The 26,111-nt window shown below is 38.0% G+C and overlaps 1 protein-coding gene across 7 annotated transcripts in view; it reads left to right on the top strand.

Moving 5' to 3' along the window:
- DCAF6 (DDB1 and CUL4 associated factor 6) overlaps positions 1-26,111 on the top strand; it is a 170,259-nt gene that overhangs the window by 11,745 nt on the left and 132,403 nt on the right. For 6 of the 7 annotated variants that reach the window (XM_024116668.3, XM_024116670.2, XM_024116672.3 and 3 more), the window contains exon 2: positions 9,318-9,379. In XM_024116668.3, coding sequence (XP_023972436.1) covers positions 9,318-9,379 — 62 coding nt within the window. Of the gene's footprint in view, positions 1-9,317; positions 9,380-12,042; positions 12,120-26,111 lie in introns of those variants that run through there. The other variant, XM_028488679.2, reaches the window with a different exon arrangement.

Consider the following 26,111-nt stretch of genomic DNA (forward strand, 5'->3'; position numbering starts at 1 on the left):
TAGTTTGAAATCAAGGAGTGTGATACCTCCAGCTTTGTTCTTACTAAAGATTGTTTTGGTTATTTGGGGTATTTTGTGTTTCCATAGAAATTTTAGAATTATCTATTCTAGTTCTATGAAAATTGCCATTGTTATTTTGATAGTAATTGCATTGAATCTATAGCTTGCCTTGGGTAGTGTAAACATTTTAACAATATTAATTCTTCCAATCCACAAAGTCAGTATATCTTTCCAATTGTGTCATTGTCAATTTCTTTTATCAGTGTTTTATAGTTTTCTGAGTCTTTTACCTCCTTGGTTAGATTTATTCCTAAGTGTTTTATTCGTTTTGATGCAATTGTAAATGGGATTTTTTGCTTAATTTCTCCTTTTGGTAGTTTATTGTTACTGCATAGAAACAAGAGATTTCTATATATTAATTTTGTATCTGTAACTGTATTGAATTCATTCATTCTAATAGTGTTTTGGTGTATCTTTAGGACTTTCCATATGTAGTATCAGGTCATCTGCAAACAGTGACAGTTTTACTTCTTCCTTTCCAATTTGGATTCCTTTTATTTCTTTTTCTTGTCTGATTGCTGTGTCTGGGACATCCAGTACTATGTTGAATAAAAGTGCCAAGAGTGGGCATTCTTGTCTCATTCCTGATTTTAGGGAAAATGCTTTCAGCTTTTCACTGTTGAGTGTGATGTTAGCTGTGGACTTGTCAGTAAAGTGGGCCTTTATTATGTGGAGGTGTGTTCTCTTTATACCTACTTTGTTGAGGATTTTTATCATAAATGAATATTGAATTTTGTCAAAAGCTTTTTCTGCATCTATGGAGATGATCACATGATCATATGATTTTTATTCTTCAATTTGTTAATATGGTGTATCACACTGATTGATTTGCAGATATTGAATCATCCTTGCATTCTTGGGATAAATCCCATTTGAATATGGTGTATGATCCATATAATGTATTGTTGAATTTGATTTGCTAGTATTTTGTTGAGGATTTTTGCATGTGTGTTCATCAGTGGTATTCACCTGTAATTTCCTTTTTTGTGTGTTTTTTTTTTTTTTTTTTTTTGGTATCAGGGTGCTGCTGGCTTTATAGAATGAGTTCAGAAGTCCTTCCTCTTTAGTTTTTTTGAATAGTTTGAGGATAGGTATTAGCTCTTCTTTAAATGATAGAATTTACCTGTGAGGCTGTCTGGTCCTGGACTTTTGCTTATTCTTAGTTTTTTTGGTTATTGACTCTGTTTCATTACTGGTAATTGGTCTGTTCAGGTTTTCTGTTTCTTCCTGATTCAGTCTTGGGAGATTGTACATTTCTAGGAATTTGTCGGTTTCTTTTAGGTTGTCCATTTTATTGGTGCATAGTTTTTCATAGTAATTTCTTATGATCCTTCGTATTTCTCCTTTTTCATTTCTGATTTTATTGATTTGGGCCCTCTCTTTGTTTCTTGATGTGTGTAGCTAAAGGTTTATCAATTTGGTCTATCTTTTCAAAGAACCAGCTCTTAGTTTCATTGGTCTTTTCTATTGATCTTTTAGTTTTTATTTCACTTATTTTGCTGTTTATTATTTCTTCCCTTCTGCTAACTGTGGGTTTTGTTTGTTATCTTTCTAGTAGCTTTAGGTGTAAAGTTAGGTTGTTTGAGCTAGGCTTGTATTGCTATAAACTTCTCTCTTAGAACTGCTTGTGCTAAGTCCCATAGATTTTGGATCAGTGTGTTTCCATTTTCATTTGTTTCCAGGTATTTTTGGATTTTCTCTTTGATTTAATCAGTGATCCATTGGTTGTTTAGTAGCATGTTGTTTAGCCTCCATGTGTTTTTTGTGTCTGCAGTTTCTCTCTTTATAGTTGATTTCTAGGCTTATAGTGTTATGGTCAGAAAAGATGTTTGGTATGATTTCAGTCTTAAGATTTATTGAGACTTGCTTTGTGGCCCAGCTTGTGCTCTATCCTTGAGATGTTCCATGTGTACTTGAGAAGAATGTGTATTCTGTTGCTTTTTAATGGAATGTTCTTTCTGTATCTATTAAGTTCATCTGATTTGATTTTTTAAAAAAATTTACTGAGGTAAGATACACAGAACATTTATCTTAACCATTTTGTGAAATGTTTGTTTATTTATTTATTTATTTGGCTGCATCGGGTCTTAGTTGCAGAATGTGGGATCTTTTGTTGTGGCGTGTGGGCTCTAGAGCGCGTGGGCTCAGTAGTTGTACATGGGGATCTCTAGTTGTGGCACGTGGGCCCCATAGCATGTGGGCTCAGTAGTTGTGGCATGTGGGCTCTCTAGTTGTGGTGCATGGGTCTAGAGAGTGCAGGCTTAGTTGCCTCATGGCATGTGGGATATTAGTTCCCCAACCAGGGATTGAACCTGCGTCCCCTGTATTAGGAGGCAGATTCTTAACCCCTGGACCACTAGGGAAGTCCTTGATATGTTGTTTAAAGTTAGTGTTTCCTTATTGATTTTCTGTCTGGATGATCTATCCATTGATGTAAGTGGAGTGTTAAAGTTCCCTAGTAGTATTATGTTACTGTCAATTTCTTTATGTTTGTTAATATTTGGTTTATGTATTTATGTGCTCCTATGTTAGGTGCAAATATATTTACAACTGTTATATCTTCTTTTTTTTTTTTTGGCCGTGCTGTGCAGCTTGTGGGATAAGTACATTCCCCTCAGGTCACCAGAGTTGTATGACCTAGGGGTGCCCCCTGTGTGGGCTATGTGGGCCCTTTTGTTGTGGTGGGGCTGATTGCTGTGGCACTCTGGTACATGGGGCTGGCTCCCAGCCCACTTGGCTGTGGGGCCCTGCATAGTGCAGAGGCTTCCAGCTGCTTGTGGCCGGGTCCAGGTCCTGGTATGGCTGGCTGTGCAGTGCAGGAGTCCTGGGCTGATGCTGGCCAGCTGGCAGGTAAGGCCAGGTCCCAACGCAGCTGGTTGTTGGTGCTCAGAGGGGATATTTTCAGTGGTATGTATTTTCATGTCTCTCACTGTTGTTTTTTGAGACTTATTTATATAGTTTAGGTATTAGTCCTTCATCAGATATGCAGTTTGCAAATATTTTCTCCCAGTGTGTAGTTTGTCTTTTTCTTCTTTTCATAGAGTCTTTTGCAGAGTAAAGGTTTTTAACTTTGGAGAGGTCCAGTTTATCAGTTTTTTCTTTTATGGATTATGCTTTTGGTCTGATGTCTAAACACTCTTAACTTAACCCTAGGTCCGGAGATTACCTCTTATGTTTTTTCCCTGAAGTTTTATAGTCTTATATTTTTGTTTAAGTCCAGCCTCCATTTTGTGTTAATTTTTGTATGAGGTATGTGATTTACCTTGAAGTTCATTTTTGTGCTTATGAATGTCCACTTGCCCTAGCACCATTTGTTTAAAAGTCTGTATTTTCTCCATTGAATTGCTTTTGCACCTTTATTAAAAATCAGTTGGGCACATTTATGTGTATCTAATCGGTGTTCTCTATTCTCTTGCATTGATCTGTGTATCTGTCCCTTTGTAAATACCATACTGTTTTGCTTACTGTAGCTATATAGTAAGTTTTTACATCAAGTTAAGTGATGTTTTCTCCCCTCAATAATTCTTTTTCAAAATTGTTTTAGCTCTTCTATGTCTTTTGCCTTTTTATATGAATTTTAGAGTAAGGTTGTCCTTATCTCCAAAATACCTTGCTGGGATTTTTTTTTTTTTTTTTTTTTTTTACAACCAGGGCCAATTTTATTTTTATTTATTTATTTATGGCTGTGTTGGGTCTTTGTTTCTGTGCGAGGGCTTTCTCTAGTTGTGGCAAGTGGGGGCCACTCTTCATCGCGATGCACGGGCCTCTCACTATCGCAGCCTCTCTTGTTGTGGAGCACAGGCCCCAGACGCACAGGCTCAGTAATTGTGGCTCACGGGCCCAGTTGCTCCGCAGCATGTGGGATCTTCCCAGACCAGGGCTCGAACCCATGTTCCCTGCATTGGCAGGCAGCTTCTCAGCCACTGCGCCACCAGGGAAGCCCTTTGCTGGGATTTTTATAGGAATTGCATTGGATTCACATATCAGTTTGGGAAGGACTGACATCTTTACTATGTTGGGTCTTCTGATCCATAAACACAGTACATCACTCCAGTTATTTAGTTCTTTGGTTTCTTTGATCAGCATTTTATAATGATCAGGATATACATCTTCAGCATATTTTGTATATTTACGTCTAAATATTTAATTTTATTCTGAGCAATTATTAATGTATTGTTTTTAAAAAAATAAATTTATTTATTTATTCATGGCTGAGTTGGGTCTTTGTTGCTGCGCGCAGGCTTTCTCCAGTTGTGGCGAGCGGGAGGTAGTCTTCGTTGTGGTGCGCGGGCTTCTCATTGTGGTGGCTTCTCTTGTTGCAGAGCACGGTCTCTAGGCGTGTGGGCTTCAGTAATGTGGCTCGCGGGCTCTAGAGTGCAGGCTGAGCAGTTGTGGCGCATGGGCTTAGTTGCTCCACAGCATGTGGGATCTTCCCGGACCAGGGCTGAAACCCATGTCCCCTGCATTGGCAGGTGGATTCTTTTTTTTGTTTGTTTGTTTTTGTTTTTGTTTTTGTTTTGCGGTATGCGGGCCTCTCACTGTTGTGGCCTCTCCCGCTGTGGAGCACAGGCTCCGGACGCGCAGGCCCAGCGGCCATGGCTCATGGGCCCAGCCGCTCCGTGGCACGTGGGATCTTCCCGGACCGGGGCACGAACCCGTGTCCCCTGCATCGGCAGGCGGACTCTCAACCACTGCGCCACCAGGGAAGCCCAAACGTATTGTGTTTAAGTTCAGCTTCTACCCATTCATTGTTAGTATGTAACAGTGTGATTTTTTGTGTGTGTTGATCTTATATGTTGTGATCTTGCAAAACTTATTAATTCTCAGAGGTTTCTGGGTATATTCCAGAAGATTTTCTATGTGGAAAATCATGTCATCTTTCAATAGGGACTGTTTTATTTCTTCCTTTCCAAACTATGTGTCTTTTTTTTTTGTTTTAACACTATTCCAATGTCTAATACTTCCAGGACTGTGTTTAATAATAGTGGTGAGAGTGGACTTCCCTGTATTGTCCTGATTTTAGGTGGGAAGCATTCAGTCTTTCACCATGAAATATGATATATTTTAGGTCTTTTATTAGTGCTTATTACCAGATTGAGGAAGTTTCCCTGTGTTGCTAGTTTGCTGAAAATGTTAATCATGAATGAGTTCAATCAAAGAAGCAGAATTACTAGGCAATATACAAACATACACACAAAGATGTGTTACTGGTATTTGACTTTGTGTAGTTGTGGGAACTCATTAAACTGTCTCTGTAAAGTTGTTTTCTTCATGTCTTTTGCTGGGGCTTGACATCCTCAGGACAGACAGTTGGGAAAGGATGATGGTAAATTGGGGATAGGAAGGACAAGCCTGAACCCATGAAAACATAAGATCTATGCCAGTTCTCACTGTCTTCAGTCTTATAGATGTAGGTGTTTTTTTAGGAGAAACTAGTACCCTTTGTCATGGACCTAAACACAAATTGGCCTAGTATTCCAAGAACCTAAAAGAGGATCTATGGGTAGGCAGGACGGTTATAGGCCTAGTTGCTCCCCATTCTAACGAGGTGAGCCAGACGAGTAACAATGTATATAAACAATATAAGCATTAATAAAAATCAGTATGGCTGTTGCTTTACTTCTACCCACCAATCTTGTGCAAATATGACTGGTAATTCAAGTAACATGAAACGTACAGGGAAAAAATTCTGGGAAACATGGTTCATTGTGAGTTGACACATTTCAAAGCCACCACGCTTAACTGCTGCTTGTTGTTCATTGTAAGGCTCTTGGTAGGGATGGGAGGGGGATTCCTGTTCCTCCCTTAAGGATAGGCAGTTTATACTTCTTTCCTTTCCTGAAGGCAGTTGCCTTTGCCTGAAATGGACGTGAGGGTTTCCTGCCTCTCTTAAAGCTAGTGGACCTTTGCTGAGGCTCTTTTTAGCTAGGGCTTCCCCAGTGGCTTAAGACTTTTGCTTCCCATGAGAGAAGGGCCTGAAAAGTGATTGGAGTTTCCTTTTTAAGTCTTACCAGACAGGGACTCTCTCAGGCTTCCTGTTGTTTTCAGTGTTTCTTTTGAGTACTTGGAGGAGGCTCATGGAAAAGAGCTGGTGACTGAATGTAGATTCTCTCTGTGCCTAGGATCATAGAGATTCTAAACTGTGTCTCTAGCCCACATTTGGCCTTTAAACATTCATTTGAGTTTTTACTGTTTTCTTCTTACACATTTTGATTGCAGTCACCTCTTTGTCCTGTTCCAAGTTAGATTTAAGCCTAACATTTCTTGTCCAAAGCATCTCAGTCTAATAACGGAGATAGGTACTTGAGTAAATAAGTTATGAAGCTGTTTCATAAGTTACAGAGCCATTAAAAATGAGCAATATGTCTATATTTATTGCCAGTGAAAGATGTTCACCTTGTATTATTGAGTGAAAACACGTTGAAGAACAGAATCAGTATTATGAGCCTGTTCATTTATTCACTGATCCAGGAATGTATATTGAGTACCTCCTTTGTCTTAGGCACTGTTCTAGGCACTTAGGATACTTGAGTGAACAAGAGTGTTTTTTTTATGGAGCTTACAATCTATTAATATAGAATAGAATGTAAAAGAGATGGAATTAAATGAGGCAGCTTGGGCTGCAAAAAAGACTTGGAGAGAAACCCTCAGTGATAGGTAAATTCATCCATAACAAATGGGTAATTGTTGGGAGACAGTTCTCCATGTCTCTTTTGTATTTCTGCACATGTTGTGAGCAGAGGCACTGCCTGCTTTGTTCTGGACTCTCTTTTCAGGGAACAGACTTGGGAGATATAATATCTCCCTGTGGAGCAGAGGGCAGATTTATTTACTGTACAGAATAATAAAGATAATGTTTTCCTTTGGGACCAAGTTTAGGCAGATTTGCTTGATACAAGATTTGCGTTCCTTCAGTTCAGGGTTCCCCAGCTGTGATTCAAACCCATTGCATGTGCAGTATCCCCCAGACCCCTCTGCATTGCCCTGTGGGAATTGGGGGACAAGGGGAACCAATGTGAACCTGAAGCTCATTCTCCTTGAGGAGTAAAATCCTTTGCCTCTGACTCAGAAGTCCTGTGTCTTTTGCTAGCATCCATGAAATGGTGGCAGGTAGCTTGTTAGCTTGCAAGTAGGCCAGACTCATCACAGTTCTTGACAACAGGCATGAGTTTATTTTTATTTTAATTTGAGAGGACTCAGTTTTTTTTTTTTAAACTTATAGTTCTTATTTTTATCCTAGCTTTCAGCTCCTATTTCTTGGTGTAGTGCATTTAATTACCAAAAGGGTAGAGGAGGTTTATACTAGGTTGTTCCAGAAGCCCATTTTATGGAATGTGGGGCAATACAATTTAAAAAAAAAATAAATTTATTTATTTATTTATTTTTGGCTGTGTTGGTTCTTCGTTGCTGCGCGCAGGCTTTTCTCTAGCTGTGGTGAGTGGGGGCTACTCTTCGTTGTGGTGTGTGGGCTTCTCATTGTGGTAGCTTCTCTTGTTGTGGAGCGTGGGCTCTAGGCACGCGGGTTTCAGTAGTTGTGGCATGCAGACTTCAGTAGTTGTGGCTCACGGGCTCTAGAGCGCAGGCTCAGTAGTTGTGGTGCACGGGCTTAGTTGCTCCGCGGCATGTGGGATCTTCCTGGACCAGGGCTCGAACCTGTGTCCCCTGCATTGGCAGGCGGATTCTTAACCACTGCGCCACCAGGGAAGCCCAATACAATCATTTTGCTCTCCTAAGTCACATATAAAAATATCATTTAGGAGCTGTCTTGTCTCTATCGTGTCTCAGTGCATGTTTTTATGTACAAGTTCATATGTAAGAATTCTTGCTCAAATTACTCACTTTGTCTTCTATTCTCTCGTTGCACTACCATTTTCTCTAGTTGGAAATGGCTACAGCCATGTTTTCAAGCCCAGATTTTAAAAATTTGGAAAAAAATTTTTAATACTTTTTTCTTAGCATTTTAATGAATTTTAATTACTGTCCTGTTGTTAATTTGAATACTTTTTTCCTTAACTCGTAATTTATAACTCAGTAGGATTACCATAACTGTTGATGGCCAAAAGGAAAAGATTAAAAAAATTTTTTTCTGTTTACTAGTTATCATCTTTTTAAAACTGAAAATCAGATTTGAAAAGTTAATTATATAAAGTATAACCTAATTCTTGAAAATACTTTGCTGAATTTCTGCCGGTTGTTTTAATCCAATAAGTTTAGGAACCATACCCCACCCGAACACATGCAAAATCTTTAACCCACATGTTCATCCATTATCTAGCCATCTTACCAGTTACAGGCAAGGACAGAGAAAACAGTCTGGCTTCAAGAAGATCTTGCTCTTTACGTTGAATGCAAGAAAACATAATAAGAGTCCCTTGTGACAGTATATAGAGAGCATAGTCAAATTTAATTTTGAAATCTCATCAGCCTGATTACTTAGCTAATTACTGTTCTTTGTCATATATTCGGCTTCCTTTCATTACAGCTTCTGAATAAACATGAAGCTTTTTGGTCCATTTTTGGTAAAGATGATTCATTTCTTAAAGAAACATAATTTCTCTTTTTCAAAGGAGGAATTTATTGTATTTTTGAAGTATTATAACTTTTCTGCTATTGATGGATATTTAGGCTGATTTAATTTTTTTGCTCTCACATTTCATTACTGTGAAATGAACTTTTAAGTATTTTAGCATTTCTGAAATTGAGATGTGTTTAAAAATAGGTGGCATCTTCTAAAACACTGTTTGCCACCCTTTTAAAAATTGAAAACCCTATTCCCCATCTCCAGTCTTCTTTTATCCCCTTTCTCTGCTTTATTTTTCCATATAGCGTTTTTACCAAGTCACATATTGTTTATTGTCTTTCATTAAGCTAACTAGAGTCAGGGATCTTTTTCTCTTTTATTTTACCATTGTATCCCTAGCTCCTAGAACACGACCTGGAATGGAGTAAGTACGCAATATATTTGTTGAATGAATGGATGAATGAAGGGAACATTTAAGTGTTTATTGTGGTTCCAGATACTGTGCTAAGCCCTTTCTCTCCTTGAATCACTTAATAACCACATGAGGTAGGTAGGTACTCTAATGAGGAAACTAGGGCTAAGGAGGAGTTAATTTGCCCAGTGTCACTCAGCCTGTAAATGGAGGAGTTAAATTAGAGCTTGACTCTACCTCATGACAGTTCCTAGGCTCTTAACAGTGTTACACTTGTCTAAGCAGTAAATTGTATGATTTATTTAGTTCTTTCTTTTTAAACAGGAAGAAGAGAATTTATCCAAAGATTAAAACTTGAAGCAACCCTGAATGTACATGATGGCTGTGTAAGTAATAGTTAATTCTCAACTATGAAGGACTTTAATACTAAGTGTTCAGATGTTTGAGGAACTACCCCAGTCCTCCCAAAAGAGATTGGACTAAGTATAAGAAAATGGGAGAATTAAGTATTACATTAAAACGTAAAAGTATACTTTGAATCTAGAAAAGCACATGGGAGATTTTTTAAAGAATGATTAGTTTTCTAACATTATCGAAAGGTTTTCATCTCTTTCACTCTATTGGTACTGCTTTTGTGACAGTCACTAGTGATCTTCATGTCTCCAAATCTAGTGGTCACTTCTCAGAAACTTTAGACATTGGTTGAATACATTTTCTTTTTTTGAAATATTTATTCTCTTGGATTTTGCTAACACCACACTCTCTTGGTTTTCTTTCTATCTCATTGACTTGTTTCATCTTCTCCGTCTTCTTCCCTGACTCCTCCACCTCTCCACCTTCAAATGTTGGATGTACCAATATTCTATCTTGGTTCCTCCCACCCTGTTTTCTCTTCACTTTTCTAAGTGATTTTGTTTAGTCCCATGGCTGAAAAACATGACTTCCAACTTTCCACTTCTTCCCAGAACTCAAGATTTATATATATAACTCTCTAGTTAACATTCCCAGTTGCATGTCTAATAGCACCCCAAATTTAACAGGGTCGAAACAAAACCCTTGTAAGGTTTTGTTAGGAAAACTTCAGACATTGGACTTTCCTGGTGGCACAGTGATTAAGAATCTGTCTGCCAATGCAAGGGACATGGGTTCAAGCCGTGGTCTGGGAAGATCCCACATGCCGCGGAGCAACTAAGCCTGTGTGCAACAACTACTGAGCCTGTGCTCTAGACCTCATGAGCCACAACTACTGAGCTCGCGTGCCACGACTACTGAAGCCCATGTGCCTAGAGCCCGTGCTCCGCAGCAAGAGAAGCCACCGCAGTGAGAAGCCCACATGCAGCAACGAAGACCAAACGCAGCCAAACATAAATGAGTGAATGAATAAACAAATAAATGTATTTATTTATTTATTTATTAAAAAAACCCCTTTAATCATGCTTTTCATATACTCAGGACCTGGATTTAGCAGTTAATCAAGATTTTGGCACATTTTCTTTTTCCATTTCATTTTTTTTCTCCTCTTTGCTGAAGTATTTTAAATCAAATCTCAGATGTGAAGTCATTTCACTTCTGTATGTAAGCTAAAAGTAATGGACATTTTTTAATGTAATCAAAATGGTATTATATAATTTAACAAGATAGTATATTTTTGGTATCATCTAATACACAGTCCATAATCAAATTTCCCCCATTGTTTAAAAATCTCTTTTTTTTTAAAACATTCTTATTGGAGTGTAATTGGTTTACAATGTTGTGTTAGTTTCTGCTGTACAAAACAGTGAATCAGCTATATGTATACATATATCCCCATATCCCCTCCCTCTTGAGCCTCCTTCCCACCATCCCTATTGCAACCCTCTAGGTCATCGCAAAGCATTGAGCTGATTTCCTTGTGCTATGCAGCAGCTTCCCACTAGCCATCCGTTTCACATTTGGTAGTGTATATATGTCAATGCTACTCTCTCACTTCGTCCCAGCTTCCCTTTCCCCCTCTGTGTCCTCAAGTCTGTTCTCTACATTTGTGTCTTTATTCCTGTTCCTCCCACTAGGTTTTAGATTGCTTATATGTGCGTTAGCATATGGTATTTGTTTTTCTCTTTCTGACTTACTTCACTCTGTATGACAGGCTCTAGGTCTGTCCACCTCATTACAAATAACTCAATTTTGTTCCTTTTTATGGCTGAGTAATATTCCATTGTATATAGGTGCCACATCTTCTTTATCCATTTGTCTGTCAATGGACATTTAGGTTGATTCCATGTCTTGGCTATTGTAAATAGTGCTGCAGTGAACTTTGTGGTACATGACTCTTTTTGAATTATGGTTTTCTCAGGATATATGCCCAGTAGTGGGATTGCTGGGTCATTAGGTAGTTCTGTTTTCAGTGTTTTAAGGAACCTCCATACTGTTCTCCATAGTGGCTATATCAATTTACATTCCCACCAACAGTGCAGGAGGGTTCCCTTTACTCCACACCCTCTCCAGCATTTATTGTTTGTAGATTTCTTGATGATGGCCATTCTGACCGGTGTGAGGTGATACCTCATTGTGGTTTTGATTTGCATTTCTCTAATGATTAGTGACGTTGAACATCTTTTCATGTGTTTGTTGGCAATCTGTATGTCTACTTTGGAGAAATGTCTGTTTAGGTCTTCTGCCCATTTTTGGATCGGGTTGTTTCTTCTTTTGATACTGAGATGCATAAGCTGCTTGTATGTTTTGGAGATTAATCCTTTGTCCATTGCTTCGTTTGCAAATATTTTCTCCCATTCGGAGGTTTGTCTTTTTCTCTTGTTTATGGTTTCCTTTGCTGTGCAAAAGCTTTTAAGGTTCATTAGGTCCCATTTGTTTATTTTTGATTTTATTTCTGTTAATCTAGGAGGTGGGTCAAAAAGGATCTTGCTGTGATTTATGTCATAGAGTGTTCTGCCTATGTTTTCCTTTAAGAGTTTTGTAGTGTCTGGTCTTACATTTAGGTCTTTAATCCATTTTGAGTTTATTTTTGCGTATGGTGTTAGGAAGTGTTCTAATTTCATTCTTTTACCTATAGCTGTCCGGTTTTCCCAGCACCACTTATTGAAGAAGCTGTCTTTTCTCCATTGTATATTCTTGCCTCCTTTGTCAAAGGTAAGGTGACCATATGTGTGTGGGTTTATCTCTGGGCTTTCTATCCTATTCCATTGATTGATATACTGTTTTTGTGCCTGTACCATACTGTCTTGATTACTGTAGCTTTGCAGTGTAGTCTGAAGTCAGGGAGCCTGATTCCTCCAGCTCTGTTTTCTTTCTCAAGATTGCTTTGGCTATTTGGGGTCTTTTGTGTTTCCATACAAACTGTAAAATTTTTTGTTCTAGTTCAGTGAAGAATGCCATTGGTAGTTTGATAGGGATTGCACTGAATCTATAGATTGCTTTGAGTAATATAGTCATTTTCACAATATTGATTCTTCTAATCCAAGAACATGGTATATCTTTCCATCTGTTTGTATGATCTTTAATGTCTTTCATCAGTGTCTTATAGATTTCAGCGTACAGGTCTTTTGCCTCAGGTAGATTATTCCTAGGTATTTTATTCTTTTTGTTGCAGTGGTAAATGGGATTGTTTCCATAATTTCTGTTTCTTATTTTTCGTTTTTAGTGTGTAGGAATGCAACAGATTTCTGTGCATTAATTTTGTATCCTGCTACTTTACCAAATTCATTGATCAGCTCTAGTAGTTTTCTGGTGTCATCTTTAGGATTTTCTATGTATAGATCATGTTATCTGCAAACAGTGACACTTTTTCTTCTTTTCCAATTTAGATTCCTTTTATTTCTTTTTCTTCTCTGACTGCCATGGCTAATACTTCCAAAACTATTTTGAATAATAGTGGTGAAAGTGGGCAACCTTGTCTCGTTCCTGATCTTAGAGGAAATGCTTTCAGTTTTTCACCATTGAGAATGATGTTGGCTGTGAGTTTGTCATATATGGCTTCTATTATTTTGAGGTAGGTTCTCTCTATGCCCACTCTCTGTAGAGTTTTTATCATAAATGGTGTTGAATTTTGTCAAAAGCTTTTTCTGCATCTATTGAGATGATCATATGGTTTTTATCCTTCAATTTGTTAATATGGTGTACCACATTGATTGTTTTGCATATAGTGAAGAATCCTTGCATTCCTGGGATAAACCCCAGTTGATCATGCTGTATGATCCTTTCTTTAATGTGCTGTTGGATTCTGTTTGCTAATATTTTGTTGAGGATTTTTGCATGTATGTTCGTCAGTGATATTGGCCTGTAATTTTCTTTTTCTGTGGTATCTTTGTCTGGTTTTGGTGTCAGCGTGATGGTGGCCTCACAGAATGAGTTTGGGAGTGTTCCTCCCTCTTCTGTATTTTGGAAGAGTTTAGAAAGGTAGGTGATCGCTCTTCTCTAAATGTTTGTTAGAATTTGCCTGTGAAGACATGTGGCCCTGGGCTTTTTGTTTGTTGGAAGATTTAAAATCACAGTTTCAATTTCAGTGCTTGTGAATGGTCTGTTCATACTTTCTAGTCCTTCCTGGTTCAGTCTTGGAAGATTGTACTTTTCTAAGAATTTGTCCATTTCTTCCAGGTTGTCCATTTTATTGGCATATAGTTGCTTTTAGTAATCTCTCATGTTCCTTTGTATTTCTGCATTGTCTCCTGTTACTTCTCCTTTTTCATTTCTAATTCTGTTGATTTGAGTCTTCTCTCTTATTTCCTGATGAGTCTAATGGTTTATCAATTTAGTTTATCTTCTCAGAGAACCAGCTTTTAGTTTTATTGATCTTTGCTATTGTTTCCTTCATTTCTTTTTCATTTATTTCTGATCTGATCTTTATGATTTCTTTTCTTTTGCTAACTTCGGGGGTTTTTTGTTCCTCTTTCTCTGATTGCTTTAGGTGTAAGGTTAGGTTGTTTATTTGAGTTTTTTCTTGTGTTTTGAGGTAGGATTGTATTCCTATAAACTTCCCTCTTCTTCCAGGTTGTCCATTTTATTGGCATATAGTTGCTTTTAGTAATCTCTCATGTTCCTTTGTATTTCTGCATTGTCTCCTGTTACTTCTCCTTTTTCATTTCTAATTCTGTTGATTTGAGTCTTCTCTCTTATTTCCTGATGAGTCTAATGGTTTATCAATTTAGTTTATCTTCTCAGAGAACCAGCTTTTAGTTTTATTGATCTTTGCTATTGTTTCCTTCATTTCTTTTTCATTTATTTCTGATCTGATCTTTATGATTTCTTTTCTTTTGCTAACTTCGGGGGTTTTTTGTTCCTCTTTCTCTGATTGCTTTAGGTGTAAGGTTAGGTTGTTTATTTGAGTTTTTTCTTGTGTTTTGAGGTAGGATTGTATTCCTATAAACTTCCCTCTTAGAACTGCTTTTGCTGCATCCCATAGGTTTTAGGTCATTGTGTTTTTGTTGTCATTTGTTTCTAGGTATTTATTTGATTTCTTCTTTGATTTCTTCTGTGATCTCTTAGTTGTTTAGTAGCATATTGTTCAGCCTCCGTATGTTTTTATTTTTTTACAGTTTTTTTCCTGTAATTGATAGCTAGTCTCATAGTGTTGTGGTCCAGAAAGGTACTTGATTGGCAGGCAGATTCTTAACCACTGCACCACCAGGGAAGTCCCTGGAGTCTGTATTCTAATCAACACTTTAGGTGATTTTAATCTAGGTGATCTGTGGATCATACTTTGGAAAACAGTGCTGTAGCTACTAATTAAAAACATGAGACTAGAAAGAGCACATGGAAAGAAATTGCAAACTGAAAAGAGGGTCTAGGCCTTAACTCTAAGGATTCAAACATTTAAAACTTAAGCAAAGAGGGGAAAAGTATCTATAGTCCTATCCTCCAAAATGTTATCTTTTTCGTGTTCACAGTTGTGGTATTATAATTATGCTGTAAATACACTTTAGGTATCAATATATGTTATGTATTTTAAACCTTAGCACCACTCTTGAGGATCCCCTGATGCTCATGGTTAAAAATGGATCATAACAGGACTTCCCTGGTGGCACAGTGGTTGGGAGTCCGCCTGCCGATGCAGGGGACGCGGGTTCGTGCCCCGGTCCGGGGGGATCCCACGTGCTGCGGAGCGGCGGGGCCCGTGAGCCGTGGCTGCTGGGCCTGCGCGTCCGGAGCCTGTGCTCCCCAAAGGAAGAGGCCACAGCAGTGAGAGGCCCGCGTACTGCAAAAAAAAAAAAAACAGAAAAAAACGATCATAACGAAAAGAAATAGAAATGTACTGCACTCCCTTATTCTGTTCTTATCCTCCTTAAGCAGCCTCTTTTAATCATGTTTTATTTCAGATCTTCTGGTAATTTCTTTCATTTCTGTGTGATAGTGTTATGTTGGTCTTTCTTGAAGTGTGAACTTTGGGTGTTGTCCATTGATTTCCTGTTAATGGTAGAAGAGGAATTAACTAATTTATACAATATTCTAAGATGTAAGCTTCTCAAAAATTTTGTTAGCGTTCTCAATCTCTCCAGCTGTCACTTTAATTTTAAACAACATACTTAAGCGTCTTTTTGTTTTTCTGTCATTCATAAACAGTATTTCTTGAATCCCCATTCTGTAAAATATATTTAAGGCTTTTACCCTTCTTCCACCTTCCTATTTCTATTTCACACCTTTTTCAGCTATTTATGCTTTTGTATTGTCAGTGTTTATTTCATTTGCCTCCTATTCTGTAGCCATTGTTATTTTCTTAAATTTGTCAATGTATTTATTCTACAAGTCAAAATTCAGTAAGCAGTGTTAATGTCTTATACATATGTATATGTCTTAGTTTTCATTAAGCTCTTCACAATAAGGAAAGAATAGGAAGAAAATTATATAATACATCATCTGTTTTATAGATGAGCACACTCAGCTGCTCAAAACTCTCTAATGGGTTTCTGGCTTATGTATAGTAAATCCAAAGGCCTTATTGCTTCAGAGACCCTACATGATTTGGCACTTGCCTTCTTTTCCATTTCATCCCTTGCTGTATTCTCTGTTATACATATTTGTTTTAGTCATACTCATCTTTTTGCTGTTTCTTTAAATGCACCTAGTACACCTCTTACTTACGTATTTTGTTTTTTGCCTAGAACTTTCTTCCTCACATATCTTTGAAGCTTACCTCGTCATTTCATTTAGCTCTAACTGTTAACCTATCAGAGACGCTTTTCCTGACCACCCTAATAGCTCCCCACTCCTCATCAGTACCTTTCTCTTTCTTCTGTTTTTTTCACCATAGTACTGACATTATAATTATACATTTATTTATTTGTTCATAGTCTGCTCACCTGCCTCCCTCTACTCTAGCACTCTGGACACCAAGTATATCTTCATAAATTTATTTTCTTCGTCTAGTGTCTAGGGGAGTGCCTACCACATATTTGGCGCTTATGAAGTGTTTATTGAAGAGACAAAGCATGTGTTACATATTGGATTTTATGTCTTTCTTTAAGGACCTAAGGTCAAGTCTTTCTCCTTACTCAAAGGAGAATTTTCTAGTGTTAATTTCAGATGGATTCTTGCACAATGTATAACTGCCTTTGTGGTATTCTGAAGTTTTACAAGCTGTGGATTCTGTACCTTTCCAGTTTTGAATTTACTTTCAGGTTTTACTGAGTATTTTCTCAAATGTTTTTCTAAGGATGAGTGGAACATAAACTCTTCTTACAAGCTTAAAGATATCTTTTCAACTTGTATACTAAAAAAATTTTTGTCCTTATTTTTATTTTGCATTTTTTAAAACAAGTGATGCCTTCTCATTGTACAAAAATAAACTATATAAAAAAATACACATTGAGGGACTTCCCTGGTGGTCCAGTGGTTAAGAATCCACCTTTTGATGCATGGGATGTGGGTTCGATCCCTGGTCGGGGGACTAAGATCCCACATGCCATGGGGCAACTAAGCCCACGTGCCACAGCTACTGAGCCCACGCACTCTAGAGCCCATGTGCTACAACTAGAGAGCCTGCGTGCTGCAACTACTGAGCCCACGTGCCACAGGTAGAGAGCCTGTGCACCACAGCTACTGAGCCTGCGTGCTCTAGAGCCTGCACACCACAACTATAGAGAGAAGCCCGTGCGCCGCAATGAAAGATCCTGGATACTACAATGAAGATCTCGCATTCCGCAACTAAGACCCAACACAGCCAAAATAAATACAATAAATTAACAAAAAAAAAGTATACATTGAGAAGTGTGGCTCTCACTCCTGTTCCTGTCTTCCCCATTTTTTTCTGTTCCCTAAAACATATAACCACTTGTTTTAGTTTCATGGGTATCCTTCTACTCTATTTTTTCCCCATCTTTATTGAGATATAATTTACATATATAAATGTATAAATTTAATGTGTAAAATGTAATGATTTGATACACATATATATTGCAAAAGGATTACCACAATAAGCTTAGTTAACACATTTATCACTTCACATAATTTCCATTTTGTTGTTGTGGTGGTGGTGGTGAGAACATTTAATATTTACTTTATTAGCATCTTTCAAGTATACAGCACAATATTGCTACCTGTAAACACCGTGCTGTACATTAGATCCCAGAACTTACCTTATAACTGGTAGTTTATACTTTCTGAACATCTCACTTCCTCCACCTTCCAGCCTCTGGCAACCACCAGTCTACTCTCTGTTTCTATCAGTTGAGCGTGTTTAGATTCCACATATAAGTGGTATCATACCGTATCTGTCATTCTTTATCTCACCCTCAGCATTCATCCACATTGTTGCAAACGTCAGGATTTCCTTCAATTTTGTGGCTGAAAAATATTCCATTGTGTGCATGGGTGTGTGTGTTTATCATATTTATCCATTCATCCATTGACAAACACCTAGGTTCTTTTCGTGTCTTGGGTATTGTAAATAATGACACAATGAGTATGGGTGCTGCAGATATCTCTTCAAGATAGTATTTTAATTTCCTTCAAATATATACCCAATATTGGGATTGCTGGATTATATGGTAGTTCTAGTTTAAATTTTTTGAGGAACCTCCATAGTGTTTCCCATAGCTGCTGTATCAATTTCCCTTCCCACCAGTGGTGCACAAGGGTTCCCTTTTCTCCACATCCTTACCAGCACTTCTTATCTCTTATATATATATTATTTTATTTTATTTTTGGCTGCGTTGGGTCTTCGTTGCTGCACTTGGGCTTTCTCTAGTTGTGGCGATCGGGGGCTACTCCTCGTTGTGGTGTGCTGGCTTCTCATTGCAGTGGCTTCTCTTGTTGCAGACCATGGGCTCTAGGCGCGCGGGCTTCAGTAGTTGCAGCGCATGGGCTCAGTAGTTGTGGCTCGTGGGCTCTAGAGCGCAGGTGTAGTAGCTGTGGTGCATGGGCTTACTTGCTCCATGACATGTGGGATCTTCCCAGACCAGGGTTCGAACCCATGTCCCCTGCATTGGCAGGCAGATTCTCAGCTGCTACACCACCAGGGAAGCCCTATATTTTTGATAATAGCCATTCTAATAGGTCTGAGATGATATCTCATTGTGGTTTTTGTTTTTTTTGTTGTTTTGTTTCTCTTTGCGGTACACAGGCGTCTCACTGTTGTGGCCTCTCCTGTTGTGGAGCACAGGCTCTGGATGCACAGGCTCAGTGGCCATGGGTCACAGGCCCAGCTGCTCTGTGGCATGTGGGATCTTCCCGGACCGGGCCACGAACCCATGTCCCCTGCATTGGCAGGCGGACTCTCAACCACTGCACCACCAGGGAAGCCCTCATTGTGGTTTTTTTTTGTTGTTGTTGTCCATGCTGTGCAGCTCGTGGGATTGAACCTGGGCCACAGCAGTGAAAGCACCGAGTCCTAACTACTGGACTTCCAGGGTCCTCCCTCACTTGTGGCTTTGATTTGCATTTTTCTGATGATTAGTGATGTTGAGCACTGTTTCATGTACTTTTTGGACATTTGTATGTCTTCTTTGGAAAAATGTTTTTCAGGTCTTTGCCCATTTTAAAATTAGATTATTTGGAGTTTTTTGGCGATTGAGTTGTATGAGTTCCTTGTATACTTTGGATGTTAATCCCTTATCAAATATAAGGTTTGCATATATTTTTCTCCTCTTCTGTAGGTTGTCTCTTAATTTTGTTGCTTGTTTCTGTTGCTGTACAGAGCTTTTAAGTTTGATGTAGTATCACTTGTTGATTTTTGCTTTTGTTACTTGTGTTTTTGGTGTCATGTCCAAAAAATCATTGCCAAGATCAAGGTCAGGGAGCTTTTCACTATGTTTTTTTCTAGGAATTTTATCGCCTTCAAGTCTTATCTTTAAGTCTTTAATCCACTTCAATTTAATTTTATTGATTCTGCATGCGAACAACCAGTTTTCCCAACACCATTTAGTGAAGAGACTATTCTTTCCCCATTGGGTAGTCTTTGCTCCTTTGTTGTAAATTGACCATATATGCATGGGTTATTTTCTGGGCTCTCTATTCTGTTTCATTGATCTGTGTGTCTATTCTGAAGCCAATACCATACTGTTTTGATTAACATAACTTTGTAGTATAGTTTGAAGTCAAGACGTTTGATGCCTTCAGCTTTGTTTTTCTTTTTCAATATTGCTTTGGCTATTTGGGGGTCTTTTGTTCTTCCATACAAATTTTTTTTTAAAGATTTCTTTACTGAAAACTTTTACTATGCTAATATGTGTTGTGAATGATCATAAGATACACTTAACATACAGCGTTTCCCATACTTAGTTTTCCCCAGGGCTCTTCCTTTGGTAAGCATCTCCTGGAAGTATGGTTGCTCACAACACACTTTAGGAAAATCGAAATTAATCTCGCTGTCGGGGCAGGTGTTTCAGTTGATTGTTTTTACCCGAATGAAGGCTGTAGATTTTCTCCTGATGAGGTTCTTTGGTTAACCTTTACCAGCTTGCCATAATGATTTCTATTTTATATGTATATATGTCAATCCCAGTCTCCCAGTTCATCCCACTACACCCCCCTGAACTTTCTCCCCTTGGTGTCCATATGTTTGTTCTCTACATCTGTGTCTCTATTTCTGCCTTGCAAGCAGGTTCACCTGTACTGTTTTTCTAGATTCCACATATATGCATTAATACATATTTGTTTTTTTCTTTATGACTTACTTCACTCTGTATGACAGTCTCTGGGTCCATCCACGCCTCTACAAATGACCCAGTTTCGTTCTTTTTTATGGCTGGGTAATATTCCATTGTATATATGTACCACATCTTCTTTATCCATTCATCTGTTGATGGGCATTTAGGTTGTTTCCATGAACTGGCTGTTGTAAATAGTGCTTCAGTGAACATTGGGGTGCATGTGTCTTTTTGAAATATGATTTTCTCTGGGTACATGCCCAGTAGTGGGATTGCTGGATCATATGGTAATTCTATTTTTAGTTTTTTAAGGAACCGCCATACTGTTCTCCATAGTGGCTGTATCAATTTACGTTCCCACCAACAGTGCAAGAGGGTTCCCTTTTCTCCACACCCTCTTTGAGCAGCTTTTCATGTGCTTCCTGGCCATCTGTATGTCTTCTTTGGAGAAATGTCTGTTTAGGTCTTCTGCCCGTTTTTGTATTGGGTTGTTTGTTTTTTTAATATTGAGCTGCATGAGCTGTTTATATATTTAGGAGATTAATCCTTTGTCCGTTGATTCATTTGCAAATATTTTCCATTCTGAGGGTTGTGTTTTCGTCTTGTTTATAGTTTTCCTTTGCTGTGCAAAATGTTTTAAGTTTCATTAGGTCCCATTTATTTTTGTTTTTATTTCCATTACTCTAGGAGGTGGGTCAAAAAAGATCTTGCTGTGATTTATGTCAAAGAGTGTTCTTCCAAAGTTTTCCTCTAAGAGTTTTATAGTGTCTGGTCTTACATTTAGGTCTTTAATCCATTTTGAGTTTATTTTTGTGTATGGTGTTAGGGAGTGTTCTTATTTCATTCTTTTCCATATAGCTGTCCAGTTTTCCCAGCAGCAGTTATTGAAGAGACTGTGTTTTCTCCATTGTATATCCTTGCCTCCTTTGTCATAGATTAGTTGACCAGAGGTGTGTGGGTTTATCTCTGGGTTTCATTAGGTTTAATGAAAAAGCTTTTGACAAAATTCAACACCCATTTAAGATAAAAACTCTCCAGAACGTGGGCACAGAGGGAACCTACCTCAACATAATAAAGGCCATATATGACAAATCCACAGCCAACATCATTCTCAACGGTGAAAGATTGAAAGCATTTCCTCTAAGATCAGGAAGAAGACAAGGATGTTCACTCTCACCAGTATTATTCAACATAGTTTTGAAAGTTTATCTCTGGGCTTTCTGTCCTGTTCCATTGATCTATATTTCTGTTTTTGTGCCAGTGCCATATTGTCTTGATTACTGTAGCTTTGTAGTATAGTATGAGTTGAAGGGAGTATGATTCCTCCAGTTCTATTTTTTTCCCTCAAGATTGCTTTGGCTATTCGGGGTCTTTTGTGTCTCCATACAAATTTTAAGATTTTTTGTTCTAGTTCTGTAAAAAATGCCATTGAAATTTGATAGGGATTGCATTGAATCTGTAGATTGCTTTGAGTAATATAGTCATTTTCACAATATTGATTCTTCCAATCCAAGAACATGGTGTATCTCTCCATCTGTTTGTGTCACTTTTGATTTCTTTCATCAGTGTCTGATAGTTTTCTGAGTACAGGTCTTTTACCTCCTTAGGTAGGTTTATTCCTAGGTATTTTATTCTTTTTGTGGCAGTGGTGAATGGGAGTGTTTCCTTAATTTCTCTTTCAGATTTTTCATCATCAGTGTCTAGGAATGCAAGAGATTTCTGTGCATTAATTTTGTATCCTGAAACTTTACCAAATTCATTGATTAGCTCTAGTAATTTTCTGGTGGCATCTTTAGGGTTATCTATATATAGTATCATCTCATCTGCAAACTGACAGTCTTACTACTTCTTTTGCAATTTGCATTCCTTTTCTTTCTTTTTCTCTTATTGCTGTGGCTAGGACTTTCAAAACTATGTTGAATAATACTGGCGAGAGTGAACATCCTTGTCTTCTTCCTGATCTTAGAGGAAATGCTTTCAATCTTTCACCGTTGAGAATGATGTTGGCTGTGGATTTGTCATATATGGCCTTTATTATGTTGAGGTAGGTTCCCTCTGTGCCCACGTTCTGGAGAGTTTTTATCTTAAATGGGTGTTGAATTTTGTCAAAAGCTTTTTCTGCATCTATTGAGATGATCATATAGTTTTTATTCTTCAGTTTGTTAATATGGTGTATCACATTGATTGATTTGCATATATCAAAGAATCCTTGCATCCTGGGATAAATTCCACTTGATCATGGTGTATGATCCTTTCAGTGTGTTGCTGGATTCTGTTTCCTAGTATTTTGTTGAGGATTCTTGCATCTATGTTCGTCAGTTATATTGGTCTGTAATTTTTTTTGTAGTATCTGTGTCTTGTTTTGGTATCAGGGTGATGGTGGCTTCATAGATTGAATTTGGGAGTGTTCCTTCTTCTGCAGTTTTTTTGGAAGAGTTGAGAAGGATGAGTGTTAGTTCTTCTCTGAATGTTTGAGGGAATTCACCTGTGAAGGGGTCTGGTCCTGGACTTTTGTGTGTTTGAAGATTTTTCATCACAGTTTCAGTTTCATGCTTGTGATTGATCAGTTCATATTTTCTGTTTCTTCCTCGTTCAGTCTTGGAAGGTTATACCTTTCTAAGAATTCGTTTGTTTCTTCCAGGTTGTCCATTTTATTGGCGTAGATTGCTTATAGTAGTCTCTTAGGATGCTTTGTATTTCTGTCGTGTCCGTTGTAACTTTGTTTTCATTTCCAATTTTATTGATTTGAGTCTGGCTAAAAGTTTATCAATTTTGTTTATCTTCTCAGAGAACCAGCTTTTAGGTTTATTGATCCTTGCTATTGTTTTCTTTCTTTCTATTTCATTTATTTCTGCTCCGATCTTTATGATTTCTTTCCTTCTACTAACGTTCGGTTTTGTTTGTTCTTTCTCTGGTTCCTTTAAGTGTAAGGTTAGATTGTTTATTTGAGATTTTTCTTGTTTCTTGAGGTAGGATTGTATTGCTGTAAAGTTCCCTCTTAGAACTGGTTTTGCTGCATCCCATAGGTTTTGGTTCATAGTGTTTTTGTTGTCATTTGTCTGTAGGTATTTTTTATTTTCCTCTTTGATTACTTCAGTGATCTCTTGGTTATTTAGTAACATATTGTTTAGATATGATTGTGTTTTTTACATTTTTTTTCCCTGTAATTTATTTCTTATCTCATAGTGTTGTGGTTTGAAAAGATACTTGACATGATTTCAGTTTTCTTAAATTTACCGAGACTTGATTTGTAACCCAAGTGTGATCTATCCTGGAGAATGTTCCACGTGCACTTGCGAAGAAACTGTAATCTGCTTTTTTTGGATGGAATGTCTTATAAATATCAATTAAGTCCATCTGGTCTAATGTGTCATTTGAAGCTTGTGTTTCCTTATTTCCTTATTTCCTTATTGTCATTTTGGATGACTTGTCCATGGGGAAAGTGGAGTGTTGAAGTCCCCTACTATTATTGTGTTACTGTCAATTTCCCCTTTTATAGCTGTTAGCGTTTGACTTACATATTGAGGTGCTCCTATGTTGGGTGCATAAATATTTACAATTGTTATATCTTCTTGGATTGATCCCTTGATCATTATGTAGTGTCCTTCCTTGTCTCTTTTAGTAGTCTTTATTTTAAAGTCTATTTTTTCTTTTATGAGTATTGCTACTCCAGCTTTCTTTTGATTTCCATTTGGATAGAATATCTTTTTCCATCCCCTTACTTTCAGTCTGTGTGTATCCCTAGGTATGAAGTGGGTCTCTTGTACACAGCATATATATGAGTCTTGTGTTTGTATCCATTCAGCGAGCCTGTGTCTTTTGGTTGGAGCATTTAATCCATTCCTGTTTAAGGTAATTATCGATATGTATGTTCCTTTGACCATTTTCTTAATTGTTTTGCGTTTGTTTTTGTAAGACCTTTCTTCTCTTGTGTTTCCCACTTAGAGAAGTTCCTTTAGCATTTGTTGTAGAGCTGGTTTGGTGGTGCTGAATTCTCTTAGCTTTTGCTTGTCTGTAAAGCTTTTGATTTCTCCATTGAATCTGAATGAGATCCTTGCCAGGTAGAGTAATCTTGGTTTTAGGTTCTTCCCTTTTCATCACTTTAAATATATCGTGCCAGTCCCTTCTGGCTTTTGGAGTTTCTGCTGAGAAATCAGCTGTTAATCTTTTGGGAGTTGTATGTTATTTGTCATTTTTCCCTTGTTTTTAATAATTTTTTTTTTCTTTAATTTTTGTCGGTTTGATTACTGTGTGTCTTGGCGTGTTTCTGCTTGGGTTTATCCTGCCTGGGACTCTCTGCACTTCCTGGACTTGGGTGGCTATTTCCTTTCCAATGTTAGGGAATTTTCGACTGTAACGTCTTGAAATATTTTCTTGGGTCCTTTCTCTCTCACTTCTTTCTGGGACCCCCCTATGTTGTGAATGTTGGTGTGTTTAATGTTGTCCCAGGGTCTCTTAAGCTGTCTTCATTTCTTCGTATTCTTTTTTCTTTATTCTCTTCTGTGGCAGTAAATTCTACCATTCTGGCTTCCAGGTCACTTATCCATTCTTTTCCCTCAGTTATTCTACTATTGATTCCCTCTAGTGTATTTTTCATTTCAGTTATTGTCTTGTTCATCTCTGTTTGTTCTTTAATTCTTCTAGGTGTTTGTTCTTTAATTCTTCTATGTCTTTGTTAAACATTTCTTGTATCTTCTTGATATTTGCCTCCATTATTTTTCTGAGGTCCTGGATCATTTTTACTATCATTATTCTGAATTCTTTTTCTGGAAGGTTTCCTATCTCTACTTCATTTAGTGTTTTTCTGGGGTTTTATCTTGTTCCTTTATGTGGTACATAGTCCTGTCACATTTCATTGTCTGTCTTACTGTGAATGTGGTTTTCATTCCACAGGCTGCAGAATTGTAGTTCTTCTTGCTCCTGCTCTCTGCCCTCTGGTGGATCAGGATATCCAAGAGGCTTGTGCAAACTTCCTGCTGGGAGCACCTGGTGGTGGGAAGAGCTTGGTGTTGCTCTGATGGGCAGAGCTCAGTAAAACTTTAATCCACTTTTCTCCTGATGGGTGGGGCTCTGTTCCCTCGCTGTTGGTTGTTTGGCCTGAGGCGACCCAGCACTTGAGCCTACCCAGCTCTTTGGTGGGGCTAATTGTGGATTCCCGGAGGGCTTATGCCAGGGAGTGCTTCCCAGAACTTCTGCTGCCAGTGTCCTTGTCCCTGTGGTAAGCCACAGCCACCCCCCTCCTATGCATAGGTCCTCCAACACTAGCAGGTAGGTCTGGTTCAGTCTCCTATGGGGTCACTTCTTCCCCCTTGGTACTGATGTGCACACTATCTTGTCTGTGCCCTCCAAGAGTAGAATCTCTGTTTTACCCAGTTCTGTCGAAGTCCTGCAATCAAATCCCACTAGCTTTTAAAGTCTGATTCTCTGGGAATTCCTCCTCCCATTGCCAGACCCCCAGGTTGGGGAGCCTGATGTGGGGCTCAGAACCTTCACTCCAGTGGGTGGACTTCTGAGGTATACTTGTTCTTCTGTTTGTGAATCACCCACCCAGCAGTTACGGGATTTGACTTTATTGTGATTGTGCCCCTCCTACCATCTCATTGGGGGTTCTCCTTTTTCTTTGGATTTTGGGTATCTTTTGATGATTTTCAGTATCTTTCTGTAGATGATTGCCCAGCAGTCAGTTGTGATTATGGTACTCTCGCAAAAGGGAGTTGTTCCATACAAACTTCAGGATTTCTATTTCTGTGAAAAATGCTATTGGAATTTTGATAGGGATTGCCGTAAATCTGTAGATGGCTTTTGGGTAGTATAGTACAATATTAACTTTTTTCATACATGAACGTGTCTTTCTATTTATTTTATTCTTCAGTGTTTCTCATCTTTGTCATATAGATTTCAGTGTATAGATCTTTCACCTCCCTGGTTAACTTTATTTCTCAGTATTTTATTGTTGTTGATACTGTTGTAAATGGGCTTGTTTTCTTTATTTCTTTTTCATATAGTTCATTGTTAGTATATAGAAATGCAACTGGCTTTTGTT

This window comes from Physeter macrocephalus, chromosome 4 (assembly GCF_002837175.3).
Source record: "Physeter macrocephalus isolate SW-GA chromosome 4, ASM283717v5, whole genome shotgun sequence".
In the NCBI taxonomy this organism is placed as follows: Eukaryota; Metazoa; Chordata; class Mammalia; order Artiodactyla; family Physeteridae; genus Physeter; species Physeter macrocephalus.